The 17,009-nt window shown below is 47.5% G+C and overlaps 1 protein-coding gene across 1 annotated transcript in view; it reads left to right on the plus strand.

The window, feature by feature from the left end:
- The window catches only part of LOC307221958 (espin-like), a 117,521-nt gene that overhangs the window by 82,437 nt on the left and 18,075 nt on the right, over window positions 1-17,009 (plus strand). The window contains exons 8-11 of the mRNA XM_079986897.1: window positions 4,591-4,758; window positions 6,194-6,386; window positions 14,040-14,185; window positions 16,642-16,920. Of these exons, the coding sequence (XP_079843023.1) occupies window positions 4,591-4,758; window positions 6,194-6,386; window positions 14,040-14,185; window positions 16,642-16,920 (786 nt within the window). The remainder of the gene's footprint in view (window positions 1-4,590; window positions 4,759-6,193; window positions 6,387-14,039; window positions 14,186-16,641; window positions 16,921-17,009) is intronic.

The raw sequence follows: 17,009 nt of genomic DNA on the forward strand, positions 1-17,009 counted from the left end.
GATGGGGCGTTTTGCTTTGTGGTTTCCAGATGTGCTTGTGTCTCTGAATGCAAGGGATGATCAGCCATTTGTGGGTTATTAATTGCCAGCTCGGACAGATATAAGTCTTCCCTCTGCTGTTGTTCACATTTACTGAATTTCAGCCTCTCTGTTGATTGTTTCGCTATTGAGTTTCAAGTGAACTTTTATTGTACCCTACCCTGAAACCGTTGCGATGAAGGGAAGAAGGTAGACATTTTAAAGAACTGAAACAAACCAATAAGGCTTCCTGCCCTGATTTTGCACTTTGTAGAAGCATCTGGATCAGTGTTTCCCAAACTTTGGTCCCCAGCTGTTACTGGACTACAACTCCCGTGATCCCTAGCTTGCAGGACCAGTGGTCAAGGATGATGGGAACTGTAGTCTAAAAACAGCTGGAGGCCCAAGATTGGGAAACACTGATCTGGATGAAATTGATCAGCCCCCCCCATACACCCGATGTCTGGCACTAGCCTGCTGGATCAGGCCAAAGGGGGACCAGTTTGGTCCAGCATTCTGTTCTCACAGAAGCCCACAAGCAAGTCTCAAGCATTTTCCCCTCCTGTGGTTTCCAGCAACTGGTATTCAGAAGCCTTGCTGCCTCTGACTGTGAAGGGCAGATCATAGCCATTTTGGCTAGTAGCTGTTGTCATGTGGTCACACTGGTTGGGGCTGGAGCGAGCTGTAGTCCCAAAACATCTGGAGAGCACCAGGCTGGGGAAGGCAAGATTAGCTAGATCTTTGGACCGATCTAGTGGTGCTCATTCTGGCGGGTTTGCTTTTTTAATAGGACCTCTGTGCCTTTAAACTCCCATGTTGCAAGCAGAAATTCAGCAAATGAGGTGCTTCCTAGGCCTGCATTGACGCTCTGGAGAGAACTTCAGCTGCTGTGTTCATGCTGGCTATACAATTTCTAGTGGTAGAGAGGCCGCACCAAAAGGAGAGTGACTCTGGGAGCATTGTTCTATATCACTGTACATCACCCTGATATTTGACGAGAGGGTGGTGTATCTAAATACTTCAATAAATAAATAAATACACGGGGCAAAGGGCGAGAGAGGAAGGTTTCTGTGGCCTGCCTGCCTTGTTTTCTTACTTTACATGCAGGGGGCACCCCAATACGTTTTGGTAATCGGGAACCATCAGACCAAGAAATGTGGTGCAGATGGGCATCCACCGTGCACCCTGGTCCCCAAAAGTCCACTGTCTACACTTTTGCCATCCAGAAAAGTCACAAGAGATATCTCCCGAGTGCTTTCGAATAGCTCATCTCTTCCGCCAAAGGTGGTGGACTCTCCTTGGGAGGTTTTTAAGCAGAGATTGGATGCCCCATCTGTCAGAGATTCTTTAGTTGTGATGCCTGCATTGCAAGGGGTCAGACTAGATGACTTTTGGGGGGTCCCTTCCAACTCCACAGTTCTATGGTTCTACACCCTTGTGGAAATTAATTGAAACAAACAATGAATTTAGTAGTTTATTGTACAAAGCTCACATATACATGTACAAAACTCACATGTACAAAACTCACTTTAGTAACGGATATGACCTCTGCTATTTTTAAGCAGCATTTGAACATGGTTTGGCATGGAGTCTACTAGTTTCAAACAGTCGCTGTTGATTTTTGGATCTCTGTACCACACTTGAATCAGCACCTGAATGAGCTTCTCCATAGTTGTACAGTCTACAGCACGGAGGCGACTTTTGCATATAGCCCACAAATTCTCAATGGGATTTGCGTCCGGGGAATTCCCTGGCTAATCAAGTACCTGTATTTGCTGCTCTGTCATGAATTTCTTCACCACTTTTGATGTGTGACAGGGGGCTAGGTCCTGCTGTGATATCCCAGTACGATCAGGATACCTCTTTTCCAGCTCTGGAATAACTCTCTTTAGTAGAACCTCAATATATTGTGGCGAATGCATCATTCCTTCTATGGGCTGCAGGCTTCCAACACCATAATGATCAACTAACGTTTCGTGTTTGTATTGAGTACAGGATTACGAGTAAGATAGAAAACATGCTTTGTTTCAATTAATTTGCACAATGGTGTATGATTGTTAAGTCACTCTGGGAATTGTAGCTCCCAGAATTCTAATAACTCCCAGCACCCTTAACAAAGGACAGTACCCAGACTTCTTGGGAGGAAGCCCCCCAAAAATTGGTATGATGGAGCAAGCTTGTTTTCTGCTTCTCCTCTGGGTAGGACCCGAACCAAGGGATTCAAATTACAAGAAGGGAGGTAAAGGTAAAGGTAAAGGGACCCCTGATCATTAGGTCCAGTCGTGACCGACTCTGGGGTTGCGGTGCTCATCTCGCTTTATTGGCCGAGGGAGCCCGGCGTACATGTGGCCAACATGACTAAGCCGCTTCTGGTGAACCAGAACAGTGCACGGAAATGCCGTTTACCTTCCCGCCGGAGCGGTACCTATTTATCTACTTGCACTTTGATGTGCTTTCAAACTGCTAGGTGGGCAGGAGCTGGGACCGAGCAACGGGAGCTCACCCCGTCACAGGGATTTGAACTGCCGACCTTCTGATCGGCAAGTCCTAGGCTCTGTGGTTTAACCCACAGCACCACCCGCGTCCCTTCAAGAAGGGAGAGTCCGACTAAATATTAGGAAATGCTTTCAGATGGTAAAAGCTGTTTGACAGTGGAACAGACTCCCTCTAAAGGTGGTGGCCTTCATTGGACAGTTTTAAACAGAGTTTGGATGGCCATCTGTCAGGGATTCTTTGTGCTAGTGCTCTACTGGAGTGGCAAATGAATTCAGCATCGCAGCAGGAGAAGTGAAGGTCTGTTCCTCACTGCCAATCATTTAGAAGAGGAAGAGGAAGGTGGAAACCATAGTGAAAGTGGCAAAGGTTCTCTTCTGCTCAGTAAAACTGACACAGCTTATCCATTTCACCAGATTTTTTATTTTTATTTGCTGCAGAGATGACGACAGCCTTGTCAGTTTTATCACTGCTTTAAAAAAAGTGGGGGTGAGACGAGTAATTCTTGCTATGGTAATAGACAGCTGTTGTTAGAATTAGGCAGTCCCTAACTACCCTCAGGCTTAGTATCTGAAAGACATCACACAAAGGAAAGTTGATTGGGAGGGGGGAGGAGAAAAGGAAAAAAACTAAGACAATAGTTCTTAATCAAAGAGATGGGCGTGATATCACACTGCACCTGCAAAGGGAGGAAGGGAGAATCGGGAGTACTCATGGAGCCTGCTCACAATTTCCTCTCCCCCCCTTTGAAATTGAATCAGCTATTTGTCATGGTGACACCAGGTGATTGACAGGTGGGCACACACATATTCATAGTCCTCTCCTCCTCTTGAGTCCAACCCTGGTCTTTTTCTTTTTCTGCACTCCTTTCCACCACAGAGCCCTGGAGACGGAGGTTAATTGGGAGAGGGGAAGAGAGCAGACTCTGCAGAGACTGTATGCTCTAATTTGCAGCTGGCTCGTGCTAGGATGAAGCCTGCAAGTTGCAGGTGTTCCAGATAGATAGATAGATAGATAGATAGATAGATAGATAGATAGATAGATGATAGATAGATGATAGATAGATAGATAGATAGATAGATAGATGATAGATAGATAGATAGAGATAGATAGATGATAGATGATAGATAGATAGATAGATAGATAGATAGATAGATGATAGAGGTAAAGGTACCCCTGCCCATACGGGCCAGTCGTGTCCGACTCTAGGGTTGTGCGCCCATCTCACTTAAGAGGCCGGGGGCCAGCGCTGTCCGGAGACACTTCCGGGTCACGTGGGCAGCGTGACGAAGCTGCTCTGGCGAGCCAGCACCAGCGCAGCACACGGAAACGCCGTTTACCTTCCCGCTATAAAGCGGTACCTATTTATCTACTTGCACTTAAGGGTGCTTTCGAACTGCTAGGTGGGCAGGAGCTGGGACCGAACAACGGGAGCTCACCCCACCGCGGGGATTCGAACCGCCGACCATACGATCGGCAAGTCCTAGGCGCTGAGGTTTTACCCACAGCGCCACCCGCATCCCAGATAGATAGATGATAGATAGATAGATAGATAGATAGATAGATAGATAGATAGATATAGATGATAGATAGATGATAGATAGATAGATAGATAGATAGATAGATAGATAGATAGATAGATAGATAGATAGATATCCACCTGGAGATTCAAGCCCTCACCTGTCACCAGGAGAGAGCTAGGCAAACCTGGAGACTTCAGGTCCCTTCTCATGGTCAGGCAACCCTACATGCTGATGGTCCTATATAGTAGCAGGCTATCTGTGTTGTTTAGGCAGAAGCCAAAGCAATCCAGGGCAACTCAACTGGCCAGGGTGTTCTAACTAATTAACGTCTCATGGTTCTCTCAAAGGATCTTGGGAACTGAGTGTGTCAACTAGTTTGGGGCTCAGTATGCTTGTCTATAAAATGGGTCTAATGAGCCTACCTCTTCACATCCTTTCAAACGAGACTCTGGGCTCTGAGTGGTGCAGACGCCTTCTCTGCAACATGGAGATCTGTGGGGCTCTGTCCTCATGCTTTTTGCTGTAATAAAAGAGATCCGGCATCTTGGTTTTCCAGCTCACCTCACTTGAGAACAGCCCAGAACTGCGGCGTGTCGACTCTAGCAGGAAATCAAGGAACTTCAACAAGCAGCCCAGCACCGGGGATTACTACAAGCAGCTGGGCAGCGGTGGTAGCGTGGGAGAGCAAGCCGGGAACAACCGCAGGATGGCACACAGTGAGGAGGTGAGTCACTAGGGAATACTGCTTCCTTCTGGCCAGCTGCTGTTCCTCTCTAGCCATTCTGAGTAACAGCCAATTGCTGGTCGGGGACAGGGAGAGAGTGTGTGGTTCTTGTGAAGACTTTCCAGAGCATAGGCCTTCTGACAACAGTCAGAGGTAGAGACAGTGGGTTGCCCCAGACTGAAAACAGACACAACCTTCTTAAAAATGGTTTATATATTGCTTGCATTTATAGCTCACCTTTCTCTCTAAGGAGCTCAAAGCGGCATACATGGTTCTCTCTTTCTCTCCTTGTTTAATCCCCACAACAACCCTGTGATGTAGGTGAGGCTAAGAGGCAGTGCAAGGCCCCCAAGGTCACTTCCAGTGAACTTCATGTCCAAATGAGGATTTGAACCCTGGTCTTTCCCAGGACTAGGTCCAACACACTAACCACTACACCATGCTGTCCGTCTGATCACAGTAGGTTTATGCGACAAACCATGACTCAAACACTAGGTCTAATCTGCCTGGCCCCTCCTCTGTTGCTTCAAATAGTTCATCCACTTTTAAATACATTTTTTTTTACACACTTAAATGCATATACAACCAGCTCCCCCAAATTCACAGATATTTTCTAGCATAGTTGCAAAGCTGTTCCCGAGATTGCTTCAAGACCAAGGTGTGTTGAAGTCACACATGCTAGCCAGTAGGTGCTGGCTTCTCCCTGATGGGCTGCAAACATGCAAAATCAGCCTCTCCCCCTTTCGTGGTACAGCAGCTGGTGAGGTAGACAGTAAGCAGGCAGAGCAAAAGACCAGCTGCCCTCCTCCCCAGCTGTCTCTGGCAGACACCTGCCTCAGTGGCTATTTTCTGCTTTCTACCCCATCTCACTGCCCCTTTCTGGAAGAAGATGCCTGCATTTGTGGGGAAGTCGCCTCCACTCCTCTCAAATGATGTATCCACCTGCATCTTGGCTGCAGGTGGGTCAAGGTGGGATTTGAGCTGCATATCTCTGTGCCAGCTTGTCTGCCCTACTTCTGTGGAAGTAGACAAAGGTGGGTTGGTGTGGTCACATATACTAGCCAGTAGGTGCTGGCTTCTCTCTGTTGAAATCCAGGCTTTGATCCTGCCCAAGGAGGGCCATCCACTGAGTGGGGGTTGAGTCATAAAACCTAAGAAGACCCCTGTTGGATCAGGCCAATGGCCCATCCACTCCAGCACCCTGTTCTCACAGTGGCCAACCAGGTGCCCACTATGGCGGGACCAGAGCACAAGAGCCCTTTCCCCTCCTATGGCTTTCCAAAACTGGTATTCAGAAGCTATGGAGGCAGAGCACAGTCGTTGTAGCTAGTAGTTGCAGCATTTCTTGGTGAGGGCACTGATTTTATCTGTCTCTCATTCCCCCTTCCCATACTTCTGTTGCTGCTGCTGCTATTGTTGTCAATTTCCTTTTCAGGCTTCCCTTCTGTCCAACGACAACGTGCAAAACGGGAGCCCAGCGGAGAACAAGCCTTCTGGGGAGATGCCTCCCCCTCCTCCTCCCCCACCCCTCCCCGAGGGTGTCTGCCCCCCACCGCCACCCCCTCCATTGCCAACAGAGAACCACCCTCCATCCACCAGCCAGCGGCGATCATCTTCCTCCACCGGAAGTAAGTCAGACAGCGACTTTCCCGTCTGACAGGTGTATCAGCCGCTATTGGCTGTGATGGTTATGTGAAGCTGCCACGTTGGCCTCTGAACCAAAGTTGCCAAAGTAGGAGGTGGGTATTGCCCTGTTTCTGAGCTTCCCAGAAACACCTGGTTGGACAGTGTAGGAAACCAAAGATCCATGTGACAACCACGAGAATAAATTATTTTTAAAAATAATAATTTAAAGCCAAATTGGGACGCAGGAGATAGAAGCGTGAATCAGAGTAGTTGATCAACAAGAACAAAGTCCAGCAGGTCAAAAGCCGTGTTTGCCCATTTAAAATAATAATAATAATAATAACCCCCAATGTTTTTATGGGTCCAAACAGGCGTGGGAACACGCAGAGCTCAGAGTTCCACTGCTTCTGCTTCACGGTGACTGTGGGTCACAGGCTAGTGTGTGTTTTACAGCTTCCCCGCTTTCCCTGTCCTCTCCCTGCAATCTCAAAGTCCACCAGATTCTACACTGAACTGTCAAATGGAAGCAAATTGTAGCTTTAAAAATGTCAGCGTGCCTCGGATGTTTCGTGTTCTTGTCTAAAATTCCAAGAAGACCTGGAACTGTCGGACAACAGAGGGTGTTGAGGCAAAAAAATATATAGCCATGATTCTCCTTTGGGGGCTGCAGGTAGATTATTATTTTTTCGATAGGAGGAGGCAGAAGGAAGCGGTTATCTCGACTTACCTTTATCCAAACTCCACCCCTTCGACTTAGCCCTGCCTTTTCCTCTCACTTGGCCCGGGTGACCGATTTATGGCTCCCACCCCCAAAGACCTGCTGTGTTGGCCGTCCCCACCCCCCACCCCACCCCAGAGCTTTGCACCAGCCTGTTCAATGAGCAATGGCTGCCTTTTCCAGGAAGGATTTCTTCACTTGGAAGCCATGAAGAGTAAGTCCAGTGAGCCTTTTTGCCATATCTCTGACTGTACCCATTTAATATGCTTGGGTTGTGTAGTTTCCTTGGTCCAGAGCCCTAATTGGTGTGGGGTTGAGCTTTCTTGAGGACTAGTCACACTCGCTGTGTGCATGCCAGACTACAGTTGAAAAATTTCTGGGACCCATACTGAGCCTATGAAATGTGCTTTATCTAATTTTGCATAAAATTAAATGATCATTTTCCTGCCATGGGGTGTGGCTAAGAGGCTCCCAGGGCCCTGATTCTGTATCTACGACCCCAAGGAATCTTATTCAGCTGCTTGCCTCTGGATTCTGAGGTTTCCAAAGTTCCCCACATACTTCCTAGTTCAGCTCCACAACCCAAGGGACTAGAAACTTGGCAAGAAGGTGTTTAACGTTTTTTAAAAAATGAATTTGAATGCTAAGGGGTTGTTGTTTTTCTGCGCTTCTGCAGAATTTTGCCCCTTGCCATACATATTTTGGGCAGGCTGAAGGCTTCCCAACTTATTGGAGGGTGGATCTCGCAATCTTACTACAAGCGGTTAATAACTGAGTAGTGAGATGTCCATAAGACATCTTATACACATGTATAAGGAAGTGTCCCAGATAGTGAAGAAACAGTGACTATCATAATTTTGAGCATTTATATCAATTACATTCTCACAATAATTCTCGAAACACCCTTTTAGGTCAGGGGAGATTACTACTCTAAGGAAGACAGACAGACAGGGATTTCCCTCCTAAAGAGGGTAATCAGAGTATGGCTGGTGCAGGTATACTGTAGGAAGGAAGGATAGTAATTTGTATAGGTGTATTATTTTAATAATTTCCATGGACTTCGCCATGTGAGCGGCTCTCTAAACTTGCTCAGAGGCACCCTTTTCCTTCTGTCCCCCTTGCAAGTCTCGAGGCATACTATTTGACAGGATTTTGGGAATCCCATGTTATGCTGATGAAGAACTCAGGCTCAGTGTCTTATATTTGGACATTTTGGGAGCAAATGGGAGCCTTTTTTTTTTTTTAGTAAAACTAGAATTTCTTGGGGAAGTATGGGCCCCTGAGAAAGTGGTTGCTTTCCCTTGGAAATGGCCAGTTGTAAACTTAAATGGAAAGAGCTATTCACCTCTTCCAAGAGGGGAAAGAACTGGCTATTGAACTAGATTGTCAGCACTCTTGCAAAACTACAATTCCCAGGATTCCTTGGGGGAAGTCACGAGGGCTGAACTGGTGCAAAACCCATGCGCTATCTTGTAGTTCAGAAATGTTCTCCCTCCCACTCTCTGCTTTTAAATACATCTGCAGTTGCCTCCCTTAGCAAAGGCTTTAGCTCCTTAAAATATTGATGGAGGCTTAATCCTCAGGCTTTTGTGTTGGGTGCTTACCTGTCACCACACCCCATGCCAAGCCTACATTATTTAGTACAAATTGAGTCTGGCAATGCATCCGGATTGTGGGATGCAAATGGCAATAAGGGTGTTAGAGCCTCAGTTTACGGACGTACACACCGAATCTCTGTCTCTATATCCTGACTGAGAAACACACACGGAAGCTTGTTTCTAAAAGACTATGTTGCTCCATCAGGCTGAGCCATTCCCTACAGCAGCCTGCCAAATGCCTCTAGGAAACTCATATGCTTCTGCTTCCCTGATTCACCCAGAGATGCGACAGGCAACCTCCTCAAGGCAAATGGTTGCCTTCTCTCTGCTTCAATCATTCAGGATATAGAGATGCTCTACCACCAAGCTGTGGCCTTTCCTCCAAAGACCAAGTGTGGGCGGGAAGGGTACTGGGAATTGTTGTTGCTATGGGAGCCTAGGACCACTATTCCCAGAATGCTTTGCTCAGCACCCAGAACAGCTATGAAACAGGGAGGAAGCTGGTTTGCATTTCAAACCATGCTACAAACATCATACAAGTCTCTGAAGAAGTGTGCATGCACACGAAAGCTCATACCAAGAACTAACTTAGTTGGTCTTTAAGGTGCTACTGGAAGGAATTTTTTTTGTTTTGACAAGTCTCTCGGTAAACGATGTTGATCCCCAGAGGCTTCACACAGAAGCACAGTCCTCGGAGTAACGGATCGCACCTCAGAGACAATTGCTCATTTTCTTCCTCTGCAGAAATGGCCAAGCCCAATTAATTTGTCTCCCCAAAGCAACTGCAGTTTTTGTTTTGCCTCAGTGTGCCTCCCAGAATCTGCACAGCCTCACTCTATTTAAATACATTTTGGGAAATTTCTGACCGTGTGCCTCCTTGCAAAATCCCGGTGCAGGGAAAAAGTCACGGTGGCTTTCCATGATGCAAGGATATGATAAATCACTATTGATGTGAGAGCTATCTTCAAATATCTCATGGGCTGTAGAAGGAAGGTGGAGCAAGCTTGCCGTCTGCTGCTCCAGAGGGGAGGACCCAGGCTTTGATTGACAAGGAAGGAGATGCCAACTAAATATTAGGAAGAACTTTCTGGTGGTAAGAGCTGCTTGACCGTGGAACAGACTCCCTTGGAAGGGGGTCAGTTGTCCTTTGTTGGAGGTTTTTAAGCAGAGGTTGGATGACCACCTGTTAGGGGTGATTCCTTCATTGAATGTGGTTGGACTAGATGATCCTTGGGTTTCCCTTCCAACTCCACAATCCTGCAGTCCATTTTTTTTTAAAAAAAGCTTATGTGGAAATGGGATGAACTGAACTTTAGAAATGAGAAAAAAGAGAGGGGCTGAAATAGACACATCCTGCCCTCCCTTAGAAATTTTTAAAGAGACATTGGATAGCCAACTATATGCATGTCCCCTGGCTATAAAGTATTCAAAGATAAGAAGTTAACATCTTACATTAAAAACCTGACAGTACCAATCTACCGAAGGCTTTTCACCAAAGCCAGACTAAGCGTCTTTCCTTCTGCAGTTTTGGATGGCAGGTTGAGAGGAGTTCCCTACCAGGACAGACTTTGCTCATGTGCTCAAGACATCGATTCCATAAAACATATTTTGTTGCACTGTGCAAAATATGAGCAAGCCAGGGCTGAACTGATATTACCCTTGCTGGTACCTTTCCTGGGAAAATCAGAGGCTCACCATGTCAGGTTCCTATTGGAAGACCAGACAAACGCTAGAACATTAGCAGTGGCAAAGTTTTTATGGGTGGTTGCAAGAACCAATGATCCCTATATTCTGAACGAAATGCTTGTTTAACCTGGAGGTAAGCTGCATGAATTGTGTATTGCTTTGTAACGATTTGTTAGGTCTCTGGACCGTAATAAAGGTTGATGATGAGATAAGGAGGAGGAAAGGGTGCTGTGGCAACCAGCGTCAGCTGCAGTGGTCCCCATTATTTGCACGATACTGGGCCTTTTCACCTGCTGCCACTTCCTGGGGGCCCATGGGCTGCTAGTCCCCAGACCTTAGCCCCAAAACTCAGGGGCTAAGTTTCCACCAGAGCCGAGGGCAGAAGCTCGCTGTGGATCAGAGCAGTGCTCGTTCTCCTGGGAAAGCCTTGTCCCCTCTGCAGTCTCTCTGACTAGTTCACCCCTCCCCAACCCCGATTGTCCTGTGCCCGCTGCCCCTCTGCTGGTGGAGGCACACAGGGCTCCTTTTGTTTGTGCTCATATGCTCTGCATTAGTCGAGCCACGTGGACATCTATCAGGGGCCCCCGGGGGCTTATTAGCGCTTCCAATTTGGCAGCCGCTCAACACATGGCGCTTATTAGCCCTGAATCCAGGAGGATTTGGGGTCTCAAGCCGGCTCTTAATAGCATGTCGTTTTCTCAAAGTGGGCCATTAATGCCAGCAGGCTTTTTGTCTTTGCTCCCCGAGGGGAAAGGCGCTCCCAAGACCCCGTCCATTCATTCCTCCTGCCCGGAGGAGGGAGGCTGACGCCGCAGCCTTTCCTTCCACCCCTTTCTGGTGGCACCATGGCCCCTTGCTAGGGAATTAGGAGCGACGGAGCCGCATGGCGCAGGAAGACAGATGGTGGCGCGAGGAGCCTGGGTCTTGTCTTGCCGCGCCTTCTGCTCAGGAGCGCTGGGGCTGCGCCCTGCGTGCTATGCTGACGCACACCAAACAGGGCAAGTATCCTCCTTGCAGTAGACCAGCTTTGGCGACCGCCTCCCCGCCCCCTAAGTGGGTCAGAACACCCAGGGCAATGTTAGTGGTTCAATTTCCTGCTCCTCTGTGGTTGGTGCCAGGTGTGTGAGGTCAGGCGACGGCTGGAGCAAGCATCTAGTCCTGCGCTCCAGAATCAGAACTAGCCAGGTGGGGAGGCGATGCAACCCAACGGGACTAAATAGCTCCCAAAATGGGATTTTCATTAGCCCAGATCAGCGCTATTCTGGGTCCCCCTGGGAAGATGGGAGGGGCTGGCACCTGGCTAACGCAGCCCTGGCCTTCCCCTGGCCTCCTTTATCCCTTCTTAACCTCTACCTGTCTGATTCCTTGCACCTGAACGCTGGATGGGTCGCATCAGGAAAAGGTGAGGCGCCATTGTGGGCTTCAGAGGAGGGGTGCGTGGTCTGCTGGGAGGACCCAATCAAGAGGATATTCTGCCTAAACGTTAGGAAGAACTCCCTGATGGTGAGAGCTGTTGGACAGTGGAAGGGGCTCCCTCGGGAGGTGGTTGGAGGTTTTCAAGCAGAGGCTGGGTGGCCATTTGCCAGGGATTCCTTAGCTGCGATTCCTGCACTTGAAGGGGGGTTGGACTAGATGACCCTTGGCACCCTTTCCAACTGCACAAGTCTATCTGTCTTTGAAGTGTCGGGCACCCTGTTTGCATCCTGCACGCTTCAGTCTGTGGGCTTCCTTTTCCACGTGAGTCGTCTCGGTTTGGGATGCCGTGGAACTGGTTGGAGGTGTCGGCATGTTTTGGTTCTTCCCCGAACGACAGCAAAGCTGGCTTTTTGTGGTGATGTCGTGGGACACCTCTGCCCACTCAACTTTTCCCCCACTGGCTTTGAACGTGGTGGAACGATTAGCTTGCTGTTGCTTTGAATGTTTCCAGCTTCCACCGAGATGGGATTACCATGTGCGTCCCAGGCTCGCCAGGGCTCTTAAGGACATCAACTCCCCCGCATTGCATATTTTTTGTGTTCCAAGGTGGTTCCTTCAAATACACAGAGCATAGATGTGGTCCAATTGACTCCAGGGGTTTTTTTTTTGGGGGGGGGGAGGGATCATTTGCAGAACTTGACTTGGTAGAGCTCCTTAAGAAGCCCGGTGGAATCAGTAGAGGTCTGTCTGGTGAGCGATGTCACACAAATGAAGACGCCAAATTCTCCTGCCAGTGACTGGAAATGCTCAACTCACTTGCTGTGGACCATGATTGACTCCGAGGCAGCCTAATTGGGGGAGGAGGAGGCATGGGCTTGAGCAATTACCCAGAGAGCTCTCGATTGGCAGAATTGTTTGATCTTCCAGCTCCAACCATTGATCCTCTTTCTTACAAAGATAATGTGAAAAATGTCTCTTGGGTGAGGTTGCAATTAGGTGAGGCAACAGGTCACAGATCTCCAGGTGTTTTATATAAATAATAGTAGTAGTAGTAGCTATGTGGGGGTGGAATATGATGAGGATCTTTTTTCTGGCCATGTACTTTTTCTGGAGAAAATGCCCCCCTCCCCATTATCTTCAAACCCTTGTCAGAAACTTCAGGCAGGGGAACTGTATGCATGAAGAGGTGGGGGAGAGGTTCGGTTTTGTTTCTGTTTGCAAGAGAAACTCCCTCGTTTCCTCAACCCAAATGCTAACTGAAATTTCCACTCCACCGAATTTTGCGATGCATTTATCTGACCAGGTGATGCATGCAAAAATGCACGTGGTAGGAAAAATAACATACATACAAGAATGCAACATAACTGGGGAAACAGCTTGCAATGATGTGCATGCTAGCCAAAGCTGCATACAAAAATGGGTTTTGTTAGAAGAAATCCGCAGTAAAATGCTGGTAATTGTTTGTGGGGTGTTGTTGGTTTTTTAATGCAAATTGCTGTGGAAATAGGAGCTGAGTTGGAAGAATGAGAAACTCAGAAAACCAAAATTAAAAGGATCTGTCGTTCCTAGGATGAATGCTCCCCTGTTGTTGTTGTTTTTTTTAAAAAAAAATCCATCTGCATGGAAAACTAGCAAGTCAGAGAGGAGGAGGTATGGGCAGTTTATTGCAGACAGGTTTGGAGGGGAAGAATCCACATAATGTCCTCATCAAAATGCCACCCTGTATTTTCTACCCCCACATTTAATCTGGATCAACTCTTTTTGGGGTTTATTGGTTTGTTTTACTGATCGGATTTCCCTCGGAAACAGTAAATCCGGATTAAATGGGGAAATATTGTGTGGTGGCATTGTGGCGTAGATGCTGCAAATGTATGAACAGCAGCAAGGTCACGATCAACCACCGTGTGGAAGTGGCTTGGGTTTCATGTAAGCCCTAGGTCAGGGGTCAGCAAACTTTTTCAGCAGGGGGCCAGTCCACTGTCCCTCAGACCTTGTAGGGGGCGGGACTATATTTTGAAAAAAAAATATGAACAAATTCCTATGCCCAACAAATAGCCCAGAGATGCATTTTAAATAAAAGGACACATTCTACTCATGTAAAAACACACTGATTCCCGGACCGTCCATGGGCCGGATTTAGAAGGTGATTGGGCTAGATCCGGACAAACTGAATTTAAGAAACAAGAAAGTGAGAGGGGCTGAAATTGACGCGCCCTCCTCTTCACCCTCTGTTTCAGGCACCAAGTCGTTCAACATGATGTCCCCGACCGGTGACAACGCAGAGCTTCTGGCAGAAATCAAAGCCGGGAAGAGCCTGAAACCTACACCCCAGAGCAAGGGCTTCACCACCATCTTCTCGGGCTCTGGCCAGACAGCCACCAATGTAGGTGACGGACTGGGATGCCTGCCTGATTGCCAACCACGTTCCTCCTTATCCTCCTTAGAAGTGGGAGTGGGGGGAGGGCAGAGGCCCCAAAGAAGCTTTTGGAGCAGGATTAACTCTTTGTAATTAGAAGCAGGGAAGCTGATTGGCTGCTCTGTGTGTGTGTGTGTGTGTGTGTGAGAGAGAGAGAGAGAGAGAGAGAGAGAGAGAGAGAGAGAGGAGTCTTCTGGAGCTCAGTTCAACAGCATCGCCCTTAGAGGATGTGGGGGTGGGCAGCAGATGGGGGCTTATCAGTGGGGTCCTTAAACTTTTACTAATGCAAAAACAAGACTGGTTTTTTTGGCAGTGCGGATTCCTCACTCCAGCTGCAGGGAATTCTGTCCCACACAGCTGCACTCTTGCAAACTGTTCCCAGCAGTAATAATAATAACAATAATTTATTATTTATACCCTGCCCATCCGGCTGGGTTTCCCCAGCCACTCTGGGCAGAAAGCATATTCCAAAATCCATCTTGAGGCAATATCTCAAGCCTGCCAAAATGTCCCCAAACAGTAAGTATCTAAAGAGAAGAGTTCAAATGGCTGTAGGTGTCCTGTCCCCATGTAGGGCATGCTTTTATTTCTTATACAAATGTTGGAGGCACATGGGCACTCTTTAACCACAGGTATATTGGGGCATGTTGAATTTTTCAGCTTTTCCAAAAATGAGAAGTTGTAACATGACTTGGGAATTCAAAAGATATTTTGGTTAACTTGACATAATTTGGTTTTGCTTGGTAAATAACTACAGAAAAATACTGACTCGTCCGATTATTTGTGTGTGTGTATGGGTGTGAAAAAATGTGTTTAAAATGGCATGGAAATGATTAAAAATGATTGCCAAGTGCCTGCAGTCATATATATATGACTGAGCATAAGTGGAAGTGGCAAGATGAGAGAAGAAGCCTTGCAGAATATAAGCAGAGAAGAAGGAAATGGGATGCTTCAGAACCATCAAATGAAATGATTTTCTCTGCTGGTGAAAATGAAGAACAAACAGCTGGTGCCGAAGATGGACGTTATGAATGGACATTAGGAAAACCAAGCACGCCTTCTACGTCTAATAAAGAAAGACAAGAGTAGAATACATTAGAAATACATGACGTTGCCACGCAGAGCATCAGATATGGTGCTGGCCTGCAGGCCACAGCTTCCATCACCACTGCCACCTTTATGGATGCTGGCTTGATCACTGAAGAAAACAACAAAACTCATGGTTAATCACAATAAAGTCAGTCGGGTCCGAGAAAAAGGTTTGAAATTGTTGGATCAGGAATCCTATTATCTTTGTCAGAAGGGTGAAACTGATTATTTGATGGCTGTAAAGTTACAACTAAAGTTATGCTGAAAGAGTAACTTTTATGCCCTTTTAAAATGGGGGGGGGTTGTTAATGGGTTGTTGTTGTTTTTATTTTGATTATGTATTTTGTGGTTTTATGTTCTGATTTTATTCTGTGACCTGCCCTGAGACCTGCGAGTATAGGGCGGTATATAAAGAAGAAGAAGAAGAAGAAGAAGAAGAAGAAGAAGAAGAAGAAGAAGAAGAAGAAGAAGAAGAAGAAAGCAGATCATTCAGATCAGTAGTTCTCTAGCATCATCACAGAACAGCATTATTTTGTGTGCAGTGACCTGGGTGGAAGAGAAAATCTACCACTTCGCTCCGAAGAAAGGCTCAAACCAGCTGAAGTTATTGCTAATCATCTTGTAGGTTTCATGAAGAAGGGCCTGCAGGCCATTGGAGATGATTCTACAAAAGTTAAGACTTGGCTGGGAGGCCAGACTGATGGATCCAAATTGCACTAAAGAAGATCCTGTCAAAACATCAAGAAGAGGTTTCTGGGGAATGGGGCAGAACCACGGGCTGGGAGGGTGGTACCATGGATCAAGCTTGGTCATCAGATGATCTGGTTGGTTGGTTGGTTTGTTCCCTCCACACCAAGGAGTTACCCCTGTGATGCTTGATCACAGCCCTTGATGGGAAGACCTTGTCTAACAGCGAGCAGACGGGTAGCATTGGCAAAATACTAGACGCAACTTCAGGCCTTGACATTGATCCTTCCCCAAACTCTCACTTCTCTGAGTGACAATGTCATAAAGTATCTGTCTACTGATTAAGTGTATGGGTGTTGGCTCACACAGGCCATAAGGACAGGGAAACCTCCCACGGATCTGGCCCTACTTGAAATTGGTCCAGTGAGCTGTTCTAGGAGGTGGTTAGCAACAGCAAACAGGCTGTCACTTACGGGTTTCAAAACAGGGCTGTTGTCCATTTTCCTTTGTGATAATGTTCTTGTTTTATCTTTTTTGGTAGACCGCTAATTTACACACAAGCGGTGTATCCGTTTTATGAAATAAGTAAGTGCAAACCAAATTCTTGTTCCTAACTCTCGGCTCCTTTTCACCCCACCCAACTCCAGGTCGAGGCTCCTGCATCTTCCCCTTCCCCTACTAGGACACCGACCCCTCCGTCCACCCCGGATGCGCCTCCCGCGCCCAGACCGGCGGCCTCCCCGGAGCCAGTGGTCAACGGCTCCTCGCTGTCGCCCTCCTCGTCAGCTGCGGCTGGCCAGGTGGACATTGAGGCCCTGATCCCCACCCACGATGAGCAGGGGAGACCCATCCCGGAGTGGAAGCGCCAGGTGATGGTCCGTAAGCTGCAGGTGAAGATCCAGGAAGAGGAAGAGCAGAGGCGCAAGGTAGGAAGCGTGGGGGGGGCTGGTCAGCATGGCGTGGTGCTGTGTGCCCTGGTCTTGTCACCTACGTTTGCTGTGAGGCTCCCTCTGAG

The sequence above is a fragment of the Podarcis cretensis genome, assembly GCF_951804945.1.
Source record: "Podarcis cretensis genome assembly, chromosome: 8".
NCBI lineage: Eukaryota > Metazoa > Chordata > Lepidosauria > Squamata > Lacertidae > Podarcis > Podarcis cretensis.